General features: G+C 55.1%; 2 protein-coding genes across 5 annotated transcripts in view; both read right to left on the bottom strand.

The window, feature by feature from the left end:
- TBCD (tubulin folding cofactor D) overlaps positions 1-6,585 on the bottom strand; it is a 159,695-nt gene extending 153,110 nt beyond the window's left edge. For 2 of the 3 annotated variants that reach the window (XM_047094079.1, XM_047094080.1), the window contains exons 1-2: positions 6,273-6,585; positions 5,047-5,097 (exon numbers count right to left, since the gene is read on the bottom strand). In XM_047094079.1, coding sequence (XP_046950035.1) covers positions 5,047-5,097; positions 6,273-6,456 — 235 coding nt within the window. In that variant the 5' untranslated portion in view covers positions 6,457-6,585. The remainder of the gene's footprint in view (positions 1-5,046; positions 5,098-6,272) is intronic. The other variant, XM_047094081.1, reaches the window with a different exon arrangement.
- A 1,623-nt stretch (positions 6,586-8,208) lies between these two features.
- On the bottom strand, positions 8,209-18,384 carry FN3K (fructosamine 3 kinase). 2 transcript variants are annotated; one of them, XM_047094094.1, is made up of 6 exons: positions 18,244-18,384; positions 15,472-15,668; positions 13,426-13,517; positions 13,034-13,116; positions 9,512-9,634; positions 8,209-8,654 (listed from the first exon to the last, which is right to left on the bottom strand). In XM_047094094.1, exons 1-6 carry the CDS (start codon positions 18,382-18,384, stop codon positions 8,316-8,318), a joined length of 975 nt encoding a protein of 324 aa, XP_046950050.1. In that variant the 3' UTR covers positions 8,209-8,315. The 2 variants fall into 2 exon arrangements, with proteins under 2 accessions (XP_046950050.1, XP_046950051.1); XM_047094095.1 differs by having other exon boundaries at positions 15,472-15,623.
- Between the last annotated feature and the right edge of the window lie 309 nt (positions 18,385-18,693).

Genomic DNA, 18,693 nt, shown 5'->3' with positions numbered 1-18,693 from the left:
TCATGATCTCGCGGTCTGTGAGTTCAAGCCCCGCATCAGGCTCTGTGCTGACAGCTCAGAGCCTGGAGCCTGTTTCGGATTCTGTGTCTCCCTCTCTCTCTGACCCTCCCCCGTTCACGCTGTCTCTCCCTGTCTCAAAAATAAATAAACGTTAAAAAAAATTTTTTTTTAAAAAAACAAAAAAACTGGGGCGCCTGGGTGGCGCAGTCGGTTAAGCGTCCGACTTCAGCCAGGTCACGATCTCGTGGTCCGTGAGTTCGAGCCCCGCGTCGGGCTCTGGGCTGACGGCTCGGAGCCTGGAGCCTGTTTCTGATTCTGTGTCTCCCTCTCTCTCTGCCCCTCCCCCGTTCATGCTCTGTCTCTCTCTGTCCCAAAAATAAATAAACGTTGAAAAAAAAATAAAAAAAAAAATGGAATCTTTAAAAAAACAAAAAAACTATATAATTATTTGCCTGCTTAGAAAACCCAAAGAAACTGAAAAACTAGTAATGTATTTCATTGCACAATGAACTTTAAACATTACACCCAGTTAAAGAAGCCAGTCACATAAGACCTATTGTCTAGGGTGCCTGGGTGGCTCAGTCGGTTAAGACGTTAAGCATCTGACTTTGGCTCAGGTCATGATCTCATGGCTTGTGAGTTCAAGCCCCACATGGGGCTCTCTGCTGTCAGCACAGAGCCCGCTTCAGATCGTCTGTCCCCCTCTCTCTGCCCCACCTCCTCTCGCACCTATGCACTCTCTATCTCTCAAAAATAAAAACATTAAAAAAAAAAAATCAGGGGCGCCTGGGTGGCTCAGTTGGGTAAGCGTCCAACTTCAGCTCAGGCCATGATCTCACGGTTCGTGAGTTCGAGCCCCGCGTCAGGCTCTGTGCTGACAGCTCAGAGCCTGGAGCCTGCTTCGGATTCTGTGTCTCCCTCTCTCTCTCTCTGACCCTCCCCCACTCACACTCTGTGTCTTTCTCTCTCTCTCAAGAATAAATAAACATTAAAAAAAAAAAATCAGGGGCACTTGGGTGGCTCAGTTGGTCAAGCGTCCACTTCTGTTCAGATCATGATCTCATGGTTTGTGAGTTTAAGCCCCACTTTAGGATCTGCTCTGATACCTGGGAGCCTGGAGCCTGCTTCAGGTCCTGTGTCTCCCTCCCCTGCTCACACACTCACTCTCTCAAAAATAAACATACATTTAAAAAAAGAAATATTAAAAAAATAAAATTAAAAAATTTTTAATTAAAAATAAAATCTTTAAAAAGAAACAAAATTCATATATTGAAAAAAAAATAAAAAATAAATAAATAAATAAATAAATAAATAGAAACAAAAAACAAAAGACATATTGTCTGACTCCATCATATGAAATGCTTACAATGAACATTTATAAATTTTTTTTTTCAACGTTTATTTATTTCTGGGACAGAGAGAGACACAGCATGAACGGGGGAGGGGCAGAGAGAGAGGGAGACACAGAATCGGAAACAGGCTCCAGGCTCCGAGCCATCAGCCAGAGCCCAGAGACGCGGGGCTCGAACTCCCGGACCGCAAGATCGTGACCTGGCTGAAGTCGGATGCTTAACCGACTGCGCCACCCAGGCGCCCCTCACAATGAACATTTATAAGAAATTCAGACAGAAAACAGATTAGCAGTTGCCAGGGGCTGGCAGGAGAGTGAGGGTGGGGGGGACCGTTGATGGATATGGGCTTCTCCTGGGGGTGATGAAACATTAGGGAGTTAGTAGCGATGGCTACACGACTCTGTGATGTACTAAAACCAATGAAGTAGGGGCGCCTGGGTGGCTCAGTCCGTTGAGCGTCTGACTTCGGCTCAGGTCATGATCTCACAGCTTCTGAGTTCGAGCCCAACGTTGGGCTCTGTGCTGACAGCTCGGAGCCTGGAGGCTGCTTTGGATTCTGTGTCTCCCTCTCTCTCTGCCCCTAACCCACTTGCATTCTGTCTCTGTCTCTCTCAGAAAAATGAACATTAAAAAAAAATTTTTTTAATAAAAATAAAAATAAAAAAAATAAAACCAATGAAGTATGCGCACACGAGGCTGAACTCGATGGCGTGTGAGCTACACCTCATGAGCACAAGCAGCTTTCATCCCAGAGCAAAACTCAACAAACCACTTAGGGCAAGTGAAGCGTTCTCCGGAGGAAACGTGAGCACCCCAGATAAAGGAAAGGCTTCATCCCAGCATCTGGAACGTCCCCAATAGTAGAAAACTCAACCAACTCACCTGCTCCCAGAGAAAATCCGCTCATTCACTCACCACACTGCCCCAAATGGGGCTGCCTGACAGAATTCCTTCAGGATGGGTCTAGCCGGAAACACTCCAACTTACAAAAAAGAAGCAGAGGAGCCCTCATCTACGTCCGTTTGGTCTTAAATACGACAGAAATAGTAACATGAAAAGACCAAAATACGCACAAAAGCTGACGCCTGAGGAAAGAGGTGAACTGGAGAGAATGGCAGAGAACAGTCAGAACTGGCCTCCCAGAGATTCTGAAAGCCGGCACAGCCATTCCACAAGAACAGAGACCAGAAAAGCAGATTATTCCACATGCATATCTCAGCAACCCTCACCCCCCAAGTCCCGGGAAAACGAAATAAAGAGATACAAATCCACAAAGAAAAAGAGAAAAAGAAACAACAGCCAAGAGATGTCAGCTGTGACTTGGAAACTGGACGGTGGCAGGGAAACCTGTGGTAACCGAAGCAGCCCGGCAGGCAGAGCCGAGGTGCCAGGAACCGGCCAGCGCAGGACGCAGGAAGGGTTGCAAACAGGAGGAGTGCTCTAAGGTCCCCCAGCCCTTGCCCTCGTGGGCAGAAGACCAGAGGTCTACCTCCCTAGAGTGCTGGGCCCCACAGCCACTTAGCCACATTTGGGTTTGCTTTTTTGTCAAACAAAATTTTAAAAAACTTTTTGTTAATGTTTATATTAGAGAGAGAGAGAGAGAAAACGCGCATGCGTTGCGTGCACAAGCAGGGGAGGGGCAAAGAGAGAGGGACATGCAGAATCCAAAGCAGGCTCCAGGCTCTGAGCTGTCAGCACAGAGCCCGACGCGGGGCTCAAACCCACGAACCATGAGATCATGACCTGAGCAGAAGTTGGACGCTTAACAGACTGAGCCACCCAGGCGCCCCTAAGTCAAATAAAATTTAAAATTCAGTTCTTCAGGGGGTGCTTGGGTAGCTTCAGTTGGTTAAGCGTCTGACTCTTGATTTTGGCTCAGGTCATGATCTCACAGTTCAGTTCCTGAGATCAAGCCCTGCATCAGACCCTGAGCTGATGGGACAGAGCCTGCCTGGGATTCTCTCTCCCTCCCTCCTCTGCCCCTCTGCCTCACAGCTTGCGTGCTCTCTCTCTCAAAATGAACAAACATTTTTTAAATAAACAAAAAATAAAATAAAATTACGTTCTTCAGTCATCCTAGCCATATGTCAGTCAAGTGCTCAGCAATCACATCTGGCTACTGGTGACTTTACCAGACAGCACAGATCTAGAACATTCCATCATCACCCAATTCTCTACTGGACAGAGATGCTCTGAAGAGAGTAGGTCTGAGAGGAAGCCAGGAAGCAGCTGACAACAGCCAGTCAGAGCCTGACTCAACCGGGAGTTGGCATTCTGGGCTAGGAGGCCCACGGTGGGACCCTCCCCCACAGTGCAACAGCACCCAGCAGCCAGCCATGTAGTCCCCAGAGAGAAAACACGACCCAGAAGACAACTGTCAAAAATACCAAACCAAGGACAAGAGCCCTTAGATGGTAAAAACTGTGGACAAAATAAATTCAAGAACATCTTCATGTGCAAAACAAAGATTAAAAAGCAAAACTATGTGGGAAAAGCTAAGGGGCCAGAAGGTCACTCCTGGAAACTCAACATGCAGTCCACAGGCTCACCAGAAAGAGAAAGCGGAAGCAGAGAAATGACCAGTGCCACACCAGAAGTCCCCTGTGCCAAAGGATGCAAGTCTTCAGCCTAAGACTGACCAGCATGAGAGAAAAGACCCAGAGCACGTCACACTCCTCTGAAATATCAAGTTCTAGAAACTTTCAGCAGCAAAAACAGACTCCTGAAAAAGAAACTTGGACTTGGTAACAGTGGGAGAGGGAACCGTGCCTTCTGTCTTCACTGAGCCAGGATGAAACGTATTTCTTCTGCCTGAGACAGGGGACCGCTCAGAAAGCTTACCTTGCACAAAACCTTCAAGGTTACCTGAAGAGGAAAGCAGCACGCACAGCACCAGCCCACTTTTTAAAAGGCACGTATGCGTACACTAAGGCTGACGCTCAAGGCCTCACACGGTAACGTGTAAAGTTTCAACAGCCCTGTGGGACAGGTAGTGCTAATAATCCCCATTCTACAGATGGGGAAACTCAGGCCACAGCCGCTGAGGGGCTGCACTGAGATGCACACCCAGGCAGCCTGGCCTGGGGCTCCGGCACCCAGCCCCCACCCCGTGCTGCCTTTCCTACCTTCCTCCTTCCTAAGTTCACCACCAGAAGTGTTACTTTTGCATATAAAAAAAAGTGTTATCAGGATGAAACAAGTCAAAAATAAGGGGCACCCGCTCCGGTCAGGATCTCACAGTTCTCGACTTCGAGCCCCAGGTCAGGCTCTGTGTTGACAGTGCACCGCCTGCTTGGACCCTCTGTCTCCCTCTTTCTCCCTCCCTCCCCCACTCATGCCAGCTCTCTCTCCTTCTCTCTCTCTCAAAAATAAACAAACATAAAATGACAATAAACAAACAATGAAAAACAAAAGAAACACAAAAGTCAGTGCCCTTAAATTGAGTTAAGGAAGCCGGAGCCTCCGTGTCTCCATCTACACAGATAACTCATCGTCCTTCGACGGTGATCCCCGTAGAGGGCTGGGCGCTAACAAAATGAGCCTGGAAAACATTAAAATTCACACTACGAGCAAGGGGTGCAGAGACCCCACGAAGAACAAACAAGACCGGGGCAATGCGTCCTGACGCCCGCGGCGGCGGGCACACACGTGTGACCGAAGGACCCACCGCAGGAGGAGCGGCCTCTGTTCTTACCGAGGTGTGGGTCCAGCAGGTGAGGCTGCTCCTGGTACTTGTCCATGATCACTAAGAAGGAAAACATGAGGGTTAGCTTCGCTGGGGCAGACATGCCCGCCTTCCCTCGCCGCCTTCCGCGGCGCAGCCCCTGGGGCACAGGCCACCTAGGTGGCTCCCCACCACCACCCGCCGGCCCCTCCTCCCCGCGTGCGCGGAGCGCCTTCCTCTGGAGCCCGTTCCTCCACCTCCTCTGAACCTTTCTTTGCTCCCTCCTCGAGTCACAAGTCCTCCCCTTCACCAGACAAGACACCTCCCCGCACCCACTTCTCCCCCCGCCCGACCCCGCAGACCCCAGCGGCCGCTGGCACAGCTGTCAGATCCCGCGGCCACCTGCCACACACCTGCACCTGTGACAACTTCCCAGGAGGGGAAAACGGGCCTTCGCTGGCCCCCCGACGTGCCCTCACCCTCTCGGCAGTCGTGTGCACAAGGTCTTGTTTTTGAACCCCCGGTTCACGGCCAAAGAAACAGCCTCAGAGCAAGGAGGCAAGGCGCCCGAGCGGCAAGCGGGATGTAAAAACCCTGGGGTGTGTCACCAGAGTATGCTTTGTCAGGGCAGCCGCCAAACTGCCCCTCTCTCAAAGTCAGAGGGCCGTCCTGACAAAGCAAGAGCACAAACCCACGCCGAAACTTCGTGAGCAAGAAGGGCCCGCGAAGGTGGTTTTCCTGGACGACAAAAGCCCGACCGCCCAGCGGCGGGGCCCCAGGGAGCCCTCACGAGCTGCTCCCGAGAGACGGCTGCAAAGGTGCGAGCTGGGCGAGCTGACACCTTAAGGGGAACTACCGCGCGCGGGACCCACCGCCCACCGTGCCCCGAGCCTGGGCTGCGCCGCCCGCCGCTACCCCACCGGGTGGGGTCGGAGACCCCGTGGTCTGCGGCACTCTGGTCCAGGTCTGCTTCTCCTGTCCCTCCCTCCCGGTCCGCACGGCCGTCCCCGAGAGCCGGGGCCGTCCCGGCGAGGTCCACGCCGGTGTCCTCACGCGGGACCCTGCACAACCCCGCCCTCCGATGACAGGCGGGAAAGGCAGGGCCCGCGGCCCCGGCGCCTCCAGGTGAGGCCGCCCTAGCACACACGCCCGGCTCCCACAGGTGCGCGGCAGGGGGCAACCATCGCACGGGGAAAGCAGCAGCTGCGGCCCGAGAGCGCGTACAGAAGGCCACCGGTCCCGGGCCGCACGCGCACCTCGGAACCGCTCCAGGGCGCCCTCCCGGGCCGCACGGTCGCCGAGCACCGCCGGCAGGCGGGCGAGCAGCGCGCGCGTCTCCGCGCTCTCGCAGAACGACTCGAGGAAGCCGCCGCGGGCCAGCGCCTCGTCCTCCGCCCCGTCCTCCGGCGCGCCCGCGGCCGGCTCCTCGCCCAGAGCCATCCTCACTGCTCCGGACCGCGCCCGTGGACTGGAAGCTCGGCCCCGCCCGAGCACCGGGACGGGGGATGCCGGCTGATGCAGACGGAGGTACTACTGCTGAGGCGGAGGGGGTGGCTACCGACGCTGGCCCCGCCCCACGACCTCCGACCTCGCGCCTCGGACCCGCTACGGGACGCGCCGGCCGCCAAAATAGTGCGCAAGGAGGCGGGGCCGGGCCTTGTGGGGCGGGGCCCGCGTGAAAGGGAGCCTGGATCCCGCGAAGCCGGGAAGTCCGGGGACCGGAGCCTGATGCGCGGCCTGGGGGCGGGGCCAGAGAGAAGGCAGGGCGGGGTCTGAGGTGGTGCGTTCGATTGGGGTGGGGTGGGTGGGAGGGGTGGGGTGGGTGGGAGGGGTGGGGGTGGGTGGGAGGGGTGGGGTGGGTGGGAGGGGTGGGGTGGGTGGGAGGGGTGGGGGCAGTCTGAGCTCGGGGCGGGGTGGGGTGGGGTCTGAGCCTGTCGGTGGGGTCGGGGCGGGGAACCGGGCCTGAGCTTGCTCGTGAGGTTGGGCGGAGGGGGTGGAAATCTGAGCTCGGGGGGAATGGGGACTGGGCCTGTGGGTGGGATCGAGGTGGGATCGGGGAAAGCCTCTGAGCCCGTGGGTAGGGTGGGGACGGAGCCTGTGGGTGTGGTCGGGGTGGGGTGAGGTCTGAGCCTGTGGGTGTGGCCAGGGCGGGGGGAGGGGGGGGTGAGTCCGAACGCGGAGGCGGGGTCTGAGCTCGTTGGTTGGGGAAAATCTCTACCCGTGGCAGTGGGGGTGGGCGCAGTGGCCTGCGCTGGGCGGCGGTGTCGCGGCCCCAGTAGCCGGAGGAGAACCAGGCCCCATCCCCCACGTGGGGCCCGGCTCCCCCCTCTCCCCCCGTCGCACTGTCACATCCCACAAACCTGAGTTTTGCGACAAAGGCAGTTTCTGTTTTGAAATGTCAATTGTCTGGAAGGATGCCTCCGGGGTGTTCTTTCTAGAAAGTCTTAACAGGCTCACACCTGTCAATGGGACCAGTCTCCTGACCGCGAGGCCCGCTGGACAAACAGTCTCAGAAAAGAGAAATTTGGGCGCCCTTATCACTGGGAAATTGGTAATTTTGCAAGGAGTAATAAAGGCGTGGTCTCGTCTCCAGCCCCGCACTGTGAATGGCCAGTGCCCCGCAGACCCTGCCCTGATGTAGCTTGCCCTGGGCCCTCCCTTCACGGATGACAGCCCCGGCATCTCCAACCAACTGGCCACCCCAGCCACCTGACCACAGTGGACACCCACTGACCAAGGCTCTCCCCCTGCCCTCCCCCCCTTTTTATCCAGCAGAAAACACTCCAGCTGGAAAATGGAGTGTGGGAGCAGCGCTGGGCAGTGGCTGCGGTCCAAATGCCTGGTCCCCACGATATCCAGGGCCTTTCCTTCCACCTGCCCCGCCTCAGTAGGGAGGGCACTCAGAGCCCCACTCAGCCCCAGAGGTGCTGCTCAAGAGGTGAGACCCATCTCCTGGTCTCCAACTCTGCCTAAGGCACAAACAGGAGCCCTGAGTCCACAGGGAGATGTGACCCCAACTTTCACCTAAGCAAATCCCAGATGTGTTTCTATAACATCATGAAAATACCCAAATTCCCCCTGGATCATGACACATAATGAGGCTGTTGGAAATCTGTCAGGTGCTCCGGGCCCTCTGCAAACTAGCTCAACTGCATGGAGGATGGAGACACAGGTGAACAAACACACACACACTTCCATCCCTGAAGCCCAGCCGGACTTTATTAGTCCCGGAAACCACCTCTGGTGTTGCTACCCAGAGTTACTCACTAAGCAGGGAGGCAGGGGATGCAGGCTGGCTGCTACTTGAGAAGCTTCCTCATGGTGCCCAGGGACGGGCTCCTGTACTGCCGCCCAAAGTGGTTCCAGTGGTTCAGGTAGTTAAAGAGCTGATAGAGCAGGAGCCGCCTGTCAAACCCCGGAGCCTTGGGAATCTTCCGGTGGTAGGCAGTGAAGAAAGATCTGGGAAACCCCCCGAACATCAAAGCAATTGCCAGTTCAAATTCAGAATGTCCATAGAAGGAAGCTGGGTCATAAACAATAGGCCCTGAGTCATCCTCAGCCACGTTTCCTGACCAGAGATCCCCATGAAGAAGGGCAGGGACGATCTCTAGACCACAAAACAGATCCGGGATCTTCACCTAAGAAAATAATTATTGCACACAGAGTCATCATGGGCCTATGAGCCACAGCCTCCTCACCCAATACTTGGAAATAAGGCAGAGATGACCTCATGTTTGTTCAGGGTCCAACCATAGCCCAGTCTACCAAGCCCAGAGATGAGGGGATCGTCTGAGTCGAAGAGAATGCAACATCATTGTACTATTTACTAATTTAGGTTTGGAAATTCCACAGCCCTAATGACTTCCATACAATAGCGACCTCAGTGGATGTGGTCGTGTAGACTGTGAACCATATAACCTGAATGGAGGGTTTTGGGGGGGGGGGGGGTAATTTAGCAAACTTCCTCCACCATTCTTTAATTTCACAGAACACATATGTCTGCACCTGTTCTGTATACTACGAGTGCTATGGGTTATTTCATTAATGAGTTAAATTTCACCCTGGAATGACACACAAATTCTGTTTTTAACATTTTGAGAGTTATATTTTAAACTAGTCACTCTGGGGCATCTGCTGGCCACATCTCCAAGAGGTGAGACATTCGTGCTTTGGAAAAGAAGAAAAGGACAGGGTAAGAGTGGATAAGAAAGCAATAGTAAATGCCACAATTTATGGGCCAGGCACCTATGTTTGAGGTTAAGTATTTGGTGACCTAGCCAGTGAAAGTTGTACTCAGGGGCCAAGTATGCCCTCAGGTACCTTCCCCTTCCCAGTTTCCCCATCAGGCCAATAGTCAGGCACTTATGTGTCCACACTTAACCAGCTCTGCTCCATGGCTCCATTCTACCAGAGGGCTCCACACAAATATGGAGGATAGCCCATAAAAGAACATAAAAGAACAGCCCCTGTCCCAGAGAATAGCCTCTGCACCCACCTGTAGTTGTGACCACAGTTCTCGTGCCTCTCGGTCAGCATAGTCCTTTTCAATGAGGTCCAGCTGTGCTTGGAGACGGTGCCGGGCAAAGAAGGTCGACCAGTCATCCTGCCACTCATTCACCTGGGCGACAAGGGGCCAAGGCTGATGCTGCTGCAGCTGGTGTTCACAGGACAGCTATACATGGAGACTGCCCAAACCCCAGGACAACCACTAACAGAACACAACAAATATTACAGCTAGCCAACAGAGGAGATAGGATGGAGTCATTAAAAATAGTCCAAAAGAAGGCAGATGAACAGGAAAAGGGGAAACATAGAACAGATAGGACAAATAGAAAACAAACAGCAAAATGACAGATTCACCCCTAGCCACATCAATAAGTACATTAAATGCAAAGGGTCTAAATACCCTAGTTAAAGGGCAGAGACAGGTTGGAAAAATAAAGCGAGACTTGATTCCAAGCTGTGTACAAGAAATGCACTTTATACATGCTAACACTAGTCGAAAGAAAAGCTGGAATGGCTATGTTAATATCAGACAGAGTAGATTTCAGAGGAGAGAATATAAAAGAGGTCATTTCACAATGGAAAGCAAGTTAATTGATAAAGAGGACGTAATAATCCTAAATTTCTGTACCCCTAATATATGGCAAATAGGCTCATGAACAGATGTTCCACATCATTAACCATCAGGGGAAATAAAACGTCAGTGAGACACCACTGCACACTCACCAGGAGAGCTTGAATTTTAAACGGAAACCACCAAGAGTGGCAAGGATGTGGAGGAACTGGAACCCTCACCCCCTGCCGGTGGGAATGTAACATGGTACAATCACTTGGGAAAGTATTTCTGCAGTATTTTTCTTAAAAAGTTAAATGTGAACCTACTATATGACCTGGCCATTTCCCTCCTAGGTAATTACCTAGGATAAATGGAAGCATGTGTCTACACAAACTCTTGTACACAAAGGTTCAGCAGCTTTATTTGTGGAAGCGAAACCTGGAAACTACTCAGATGCCCGTCAGCAGGTAAATAGGTAAACAGACTGGTTCATTGTAGGAAGGAACGGACTCTGAACACTTGCAACACCATAGATGAATATCATGAAATGATTAAACTGAGTGAAAGAAGCCAGAAAAAGGCACGTAGTGTATGATTCCATTTATACTAAGTTCTATGAAATACAAATTTACCTACAGTGACAGAAAGCAGATTCATGGCGCCCAGGGTCGGGGAAGGGTAGGAGGACGCCTCAGGTGATGCATATACGCACCCCAACCATGGGAACTGGTTCACAGGTACCTCTGCATGCCAAAACTTATCACTTTGTACACTTTAAGTGTGTGGTTTGAGGCGCCTGGGTGGCTCGGTCGGTTAAGCGTCCAACTTTGGCTCAGGTCATGATCTCACGGTTGGTGAGTTTGAGCCCCGCGTCAATCTCTGTGCTGACAGCTCAGGGTCTGGAGCCTGCTTCTGATTCTGTCTCCCTCTCTCTGCCCCTCTCCCCTGCTTGCTCGCTCTCTCTCTCTCTCTCTCTCTCAAAACTAGATAAATATTGCGGCGCCTTGATGGCTCCGTTGGTTAAGCGTCTGGTTAAGGGTCAGTTAAGGGCCCACTCATCCTCCCAAGGAGCAGGACCCTCCTGCAATTTCTGGGCTGGGACAGGTGCTCCATCCAGGACCATCTGTCACAGAAGGAAGAGGTGGACTAAGTGTTCTCCTGACCCCTGGCCCCTCCCTGGCCCCTCCCAGGCCCCTTGCCGCTTACCCCTTACCCCTCCCAGTCCCCTTGGCCCACCCTGGCCCCTCCCAGGCCCCTGGCCCCGTGCCCTTCCCAGGCCCCTTGCCCCTCCCCGGCCTCTCCCCAGCCCCGCCCAGCCCCCTTTGCCCCTCCCTGGCCCCTCCCCAGCCCCTCCCAGGCTTCTGGCCCCTTGCCCCTCTCCGGCCCCTCCCTGGCCCCTTGCCCCTCCCAGGCCCCTTGCCCCTCCCAGGCCCCTTGCCCGCCCCTTGCTCCTCCCAGGCCCCTCCCCAGCCCCGCCCCTCCCAGGCCCCTTCCCCCCTCCCTGGCCCGTTGCCCACCCTTTGCCCTCCCCTTACCCCCTCCCAGGCCCCTCCCAGGCCCCGCCCTGGCCCCTCCCTGGCCCCGCCCTGGCCCCTCCCTGGCCCCTCCTAGGCCCCTGGCCCCTTCCTGGCCAGTAGCAGCTGAGCTAAATAGGTTCACTAATCCTGGAGTCTAAAGGGGGACAAAGGGGCCGCCTGTGTCCCTAAGAGACCAGCCCCATTCTCATTGACTTCACAGACTGGGGCTCTGTGTATGATTTCATTCCTTAGTTCTTTTTTTTTTTAATTTTTATTTTTTTTAACATTTATTCACTTTTTGAGAGACAGAGCATGAGCAGGGGAAGGGCAGAGAGAGAGGGAGTCACAGAATCCGAAGCAGCAACAAGCTCTGAGCTGTCAGCACAGAGCCCCACATGGGGCTCGAACTCACTCAGGAGCGGTGAGATCATGACCTGAGCCTAAGTCGGACGCTTAACCAACTGCGCCACCCAGGCCACCCTCCTTGGTTCTTGAAAAGTCACTGGGCAAGGTCAACTGAGTCTTTGGAGAGCCCACAACAGCTCTTAAACTCAGCATCTGAAGCAGGACACCAGACCACATTCAGCCACACCTGCCTGGGACCAGTACAACTGCGTGCGCCACCAGCCCCAGGCAGATGTGTAGGCCCCAGGGGAGCTGGCTTCACCAGAGATCCAGGGAGTCCCAACAAGCCTGGTAAAGCACTGTGTGTGTGGAGTTCTAGGGACCCCAGATGTGAGGGCTGCCCCCTGTCTGGGATCCCAAAATCTGGCTCAGGCTTCATAATGATCTTACCCACATGACATCCACCTGGGAGGCTCGCCGTCTGCCCACACGGGAGAGACAGAGAGGGACAAACGGCTACCTACTGGATGATTCCACTACATGAAATGTCCAGAATGAGCAAAGCCACTGAGACAGAAGGAGGTGAGTGGTTATCAGAGGCCAAGGGCAGGGGGAATGGGGGTGACTGCTAATTAGCATGTGATTTATTTTGGGGGCGATGAAAATATTCTGTAATGAGACAGTGGTGATGGCTGCACAACATTGTGAATATACTAACAACCACTAAATCGTACATTTTAAAATAATGGAGTTTATGTCATGAGAATTACAAAGGCCAGGACTTAATCCCTGACCTCACCTGCTGCCTCACTGCCACCCACTCCAGTCCCCACACTCATCACACAACCCTCTGCAGAAAGCCTTTGCACCTGCTGTTCCCTCTGCTTACACGCTCTTCCACCCGGCCCACAGCTTCCCACCTCCGCCAAGCTCAGCTCAGGGGTCTGCCCTCCTCTCCCAGGCACCCCAGTTCACACCCTGCGTTCAGAAATCAATCTTCATGGCACCCTGTCACCTACAAGGGACAAGGCGACCAGCACTGGGGCACTGGGAACGGTCATCAGCTAAGCAGGGACGTCCTCCCCCAGACTCTCACCTGAGGGATGAAGCCACAGCATGTCACCGTGTGGAAGCCAAACTTGCTCACATACTGGGGCTCAGCACACTCAGTCCTCCGGCCTGTCAGCAGAAAGAGCTGTTGTCCTCCCAGTCAATGCCAGACCTCAGCAGAGCCCCCTCAGCAGAGGGAGAGGCCTGGGCTGCACTGCTCAAACGGGGACAGTCTGAGGAGCGCCAGGGCCCTCCTGCCTCAGGCGTGCCGGACAACAGGGCTGGGAGTAACCGGGGTCCAACCCCACCCACCCGTCAGTGCCATCAGAGTCCCCATTTAACAATCTCATCTTGACACACAGCATAAAGGAAGTCGGTACGCATCGCCACAAGCACCACCCCGGGGTAGATACACCTGGGTCAGGGGCCACAACGTACCCACTGTGTTCTCCTCCTCCTTCAACTTATCCCTGAGCTTCTGGTTGTAAAGGTGCAAATCTGCCATCTGGTCTCCGAGTTTTGATGCCTGACTGAGGATACAGGAAATGCAACCAATTAAAACAAGAAATAACCACAACCAGTTAGAAGGCTCCACTCTGAGAAATGTTGTAAATACCTTAAAAACTACTCTCCATTCTTTAAAAAGGGAAAAGTGAACTGTAGGCCATGACCTTTTCTGAAAAACAGGATAGTATAAAATCACAAGCACAGGGGGCGTGTGTGTGTGTGTGTGTGTGTGTGTGTGTGTGAACAGAAGCCTTAGGAGGCGCTGGGAACAGGAACAAAGGTTTAAAAACTTACATTAAGGAAAGACCAGCTCGGAAGGTTTGTAAAAAAACAAATGTAAATCACATATAAAAGACAGGTTGAAGGGCACCTGGGTGGCTCAGTCCATTAAACGTCCAACTCTTGATTTTGGCTCAGGTCATGATTTCACAGTTCATGGGATCGAGCCCCACATCAGGCTCTGCACTGACAGTGTGGAGCCTGCTTGGGATTCTTTCTCTGCCCCTCCCTCACTCAAGTGCAAGCTCTCTCTCTCTCAAAATAAATAAATAAACTTAAAAAAACAGACTGAGGGGCGCCTGGGTGGCTCTGTCGGTTGAGCGTCCGACTTCGGCTCAGGTCACAATCTCATGGTCCGTGAGTTCGAGCCCCGCATCGGGCTCTGGGCTGATGGCTCAGAGCCTGGAGCCTGCTTCCCATTCTGTGTCTCCCTCTCTCTCTGACCCTCCCCGTTCATGCTCTGTCTCTCTCTGTCTCAAAAATAAATAAACGTTAAAAAAAAATTAAAAAAAAAAAACAGACTGAGATGCTATTCATGCACCATGATGGGCATGGGCCATTCTTTGCTGATGGAGCTGCAGGTGGTTTTATGTCTTCTTTATGTGAGTTCTTGTTTTCCACCTTTTTTAAACAAAATACACACAACTTTTTTTTAACATTTATTTATTTTTAAGAGACAGAGATAGAGCACAAGCAGGGGAGGGGCAGAGAGAGGGGGAGACACAGAATCCGAAGCAGGCTCCAGGCTCCAAGCTGTCAGCACAGAGCCCGACACGGGGCTCAAACTCGGGAATGGTGAGATCATGACCTGAGCCTAAGTTGAACACTTAACCAGCTGAGCCACTCAGGCGCCTCTGCATAACTTTTATTTTTTATATTTATTTATTTTGGGGGAGGAGGGGCAGAGAGGGGGGGAGACACAGAATCTGAAGCAGGTTCCAAGCTCTGAGCTGTCAGCACAGAGCCCAACATAGGGCTCGAACCCACTTACAGTGAGATCATGACCTGAGCCGAAGTTGGACACTTAACCAACTGAGCCACCCAGGCACCCCAAAATACACGTAACTCTAGTAATTAGAAAAAAATTTCAGGACTTCGGATAATTACTAGATCAACCTCACTGGGCCCGGTTTGAGCTAACATGAGTGCATTCTAAAGCATGAGGCCAGGGATGGTTCCAACACGCTAATTTGATGCTGATTCATTGGAGCCAAACCACACAGAAAGCACGAACTCCTTGTCTCTGTTAAGAACCGGGGGGGGGGGGGGGGGGGGGGGGCAGGGGTAGGATTCCTGGCCCTGCCTCTGATGAGCCACACTGGCAGCTCAGCAAGAGCCTGTTCCCCTTCCCTCTCTCGTCCCCCTCCCTCCCTCCCTCTCTCCCTCTCCCTCCCCCTTTTCCTCTCTCCCTCTTTCTCCCCCTCCCTCTCTCTGTCTCACTCTCTGCCTCCCTCTTGTCCTCTCTCCATCTCCCTCTCCCTCTCTCCCTTTCCGTCCCTCTCCTTTTCTCTTTCTCTCCCTTCCCCCGTCTCCCTCCCTTGCCCTCTCTCCTCCCCCTCTCTCCCTCCCCATCCCTCTGTCCTCCCCCTCCCTCTCCCTCACTCCCTCTCCCTCCATCTCATGATCTCACAATCTCACGCACTCTCTCACACACGCGCACACACACACATGCACACGCGCACACACATGCACACTCACCTGCTCAAGCTCCTCATCTTCAGATGCTCCATCACAAAGGCAGCCCCTCCTCCCGGCAGGTCAATCACCTTGATTGGCCGTGGTACCCGAACCAGGCCTGTGGCCTGGAGGGCCTCCAGGCTGGCCATCTCTCCCTGGAACATCTGCCGGGCCTGCATCCAGAACACTGCCATGAGCTCCGAGGGGCCCCTGCAGCCCTGGACAGAAGCCACCACGTGGGGTCACAAGCACCCAGGACCTACAGTTACTGAAAGCTAGCTGGAGAGCAAGACATCAGCCCCTCAGAGAATGGGGTGCAACATGGCCCCCTTCAGATAGAAATGGGCTCCAAGGGTGAGGCTGTGCCTGGGGCTTGGGGCGGACAGAATGCTGGTGCCCCTGCCCTGGGTGCTTGCTCCCAGAGGTGAGGAAGCACAGGTGCAGGGGAGGTTCTGGAGGTGCTGGGGTTGCTACTGGGGGCCAGGGTGTGCTGTGGCGTCACAGTGGGAGTGTCGGGGGTGCTGTGGAGGTACAGTGGGAGTGTCGGGGGTGCCCGGGGTCATGGTGGGAGTGTCAGGGATGCCCGGGGGTACGATGGGAATGTCGGGTGCCTGGGGAGTACAGTGGGAGTGTCAGGGGTGCTGTGGGGGCACAGTGTGAGTGTCGGGGTGCCTGGGGGCACGCTTGGAGTGTTGGGAGTGTGTGAGAGCATGGTGGGAATGTTGGGGTGCCTGGGGATACGGTGGGAGTATCGGGGTATGGGGGGCATGCTGGGAGTGTCAGGGGTGTCTGGGGGGTACAGTGGGAGTGTTGGAGGTGCTATGGAGGTACAGTGGGAGTGTCAGGGGTGCCTGGGGGTACGGTGGGAGTATCGGGGTGCCTGGGGGCACGGTGGGGGTGTCAGGGGTGTTTGGGACACGGTGGGAGTGTCGGGGGTGCGTGGGGAGTACAGTGGGAGTGTTGGGGTGACTGGGGAGTACAGTAGGAGTGTTGGGGGGGCTGTAGGGGCATGGTGGGAGTGTCGGGGGGCCAGGGGGTACGGTGGGAGTGTTGGGGGTGCCTGGGGGCACAGTGGGGTACTGCAGGATGCTGCCAGGTGCCACAGAGGTTGTAAGGTACCTCAGGGGACTGTGGGGGTGCTGCAGAGGGTCTGGGTGGTGCTGTGAGATGCAGTGGGGTACTAGGGGTTATCTGTAGGGTGCCTTGGAGTGTGGATCAGTGGAGCGTCTGGAGCCGGGCATGGGTGCCCTTCCAAGTTTCCTGCCCACCTCACTGCCTCCAGCGATCACAGGAGAGGAGGAACCGCAAGGGCAGGGTGGGGTGGCATGCCAAAGGGACTGGGACACACATTTTGGGCAAGAATTCGGGGCAGAGAGGTCAGCTGGGCCTGGCTTGGGTCCAGGGCCTCTCCCCAGAGATAAGCACCCAGCGGGGCCTGGGGGGGCAGGAAGGAGGCTCACACCCCACCCAGGAAGAAGACAGGCCGCCCCAGGAGCAGCAGAACAGCCTCCATTGGGACCCAAGGGCTGTCCTACTTCTAAAATATTTCCCACAAATACCCCAATTTTAAACGAGGTGAACACTCACCCCGGGTACGCGACAGAAAGCGTGCTTCTGAACACCTCTGCCTATAGAATTATTCCTCATGAGGCCAAAGCATCTAATGCCACGCAGGAAAAGAACCCCATCCTTCAATTCAAAGTCTCTGAGGGGAAAACGAGGCAAGGCATCCTCCAAACTGCCAGCCCAGCCCTGGAATTGTGAAGCAGGGGTTGCTAGCGCCCCGCAGGGGGCATCCAGCAGTCCCCAAACATACAGGGGCAGGGAATACCTGGGCTGCATTCTGCCCGTGTCCTGAGGGCCTCACCTGTCACCTGCTCACCTACTGTGTGCCAGCACCAAGGGTTTCAAGGGCAAATGGAGAAGCTTTCAGTAGGAGGGTTCCAGACCCCACATGAGCCCTGAACCCAAAACTGCTTCCCAGTACATGGGGCTTATTTTGAGAGCGATTGGTTCTGAAACTAAATTCCCTAACAATTCCCTGTGCTAACAGAGCCGGGCTGCTGGACCAATCCCGACCTCTCACCCATCCCAGGTGGGCCCTGCTGCAGGGGGGCTGGGAGGATTCCTTCCACCCACAGCCCCTACCCCCACCACCACTGCTGCACCTCAAAGGGGCCTGGCCCACAGAGCACTGGGGGCCTCAGTGAAGGCGCCCACTAGGGCCAAGGGAGTGCCATCCTTAGCATCTGGGGTCACTAACTACGGCCAACTTTCTCCATTTGTAAAGTGTCACTATTTTCCACATACAGTCTATTTAACAACAACACTTTAAGCAGGCACTAACCAGGCCCAACACAAGCACAGGCCCCTGAGCAGACAGCATGAGCCTCTTGCTCGGTCCCTCACCGAGTCTTGGCCTCCTTTCTGCCTCCTCCCACCTGTTGAGCTGGACCCACGGGCTGTGGAAGAGGGAACCCAGCGCTGGGACCCAGGGTAGAGGCAGAAGCATCCCAGGACTCCAAGCCTCACCTCCCCCATTCTTGATGGTAGAGAAATTAAAACCAACACTCCTGCGCCTCCAGGCGCAGGATTATTAATCCTGCAGCTGACAAAACCCTGGGTCCCGCAGAAAACGCTTGAGTCCTCCTTGCCGGCAGGTGCCAGCTCCGTGAGGCCCGGGCTGACCCCCGCAGTGACGCCGGGCCGCACCTGCGCCCCTCCGCCCCCACCCCTTCCCCTCTCCAGGCTCCAGCTCAGGCCGCGGGGGAGGGGGTTTCTGGGGGGCCGCACCTGCGTCCGGTGGTTGACCTTGACGAAAACGGGGCCCGCATCCGTGTCGTAGGCTCGTCCCTCACTGATGCAGCCGCCCCCGGGGCTCCCGAAGGCCCGCAGGGTCGCGGTGCGCAGCTCGGCTCGCAGCAGCTGCTCCATGGGGCGGGGGGGACTCGGGCCGGGGAGGCACGGGGACGGCGCAGACGCCAGCCGGGGCGGAGCTCGCTCTCCGCGGGGGCGGCGCCGGGTCCTCGCGGCCTGCGGGCTCCGGGCTGTCCAACCCTTGCGCGCGGGTGGCGGGTGCGGTCAGGTCCGCGCGAGCGGTGGGGGAACGGACCCAGCCCGAGGGCGAGGGCAGACAGAGAGCTTCCCGAGGGGGACAGAAGTGGGGGCGGTGCCCCTCTGCATGTGTCCACACAGTCAGGGTGCCCCGACAATCCGGGGTGCGGCCCACCCTGTAGAGCCTGA

This window comes from Lynx rufus, unplaced genomic scaffold (genome assembly GCF_022079265.1).
Source record: "Lynx rufus isolate CCGP_SWC_20201006 ecotype Redwood Valley unplaced genomic scaffold, mLynRuf1.p SCAF_37, whole genome shotgun sequence".
Classification (NCBI taxonomy): Eukaryota; Metazoa; Chordata; class Mammalia; order Carnivora; family Felidae; genus Lynx; species Lynx rufus.
This window is presented reverse-complemented; position numbering and strand designations above follow the sequence as displayed.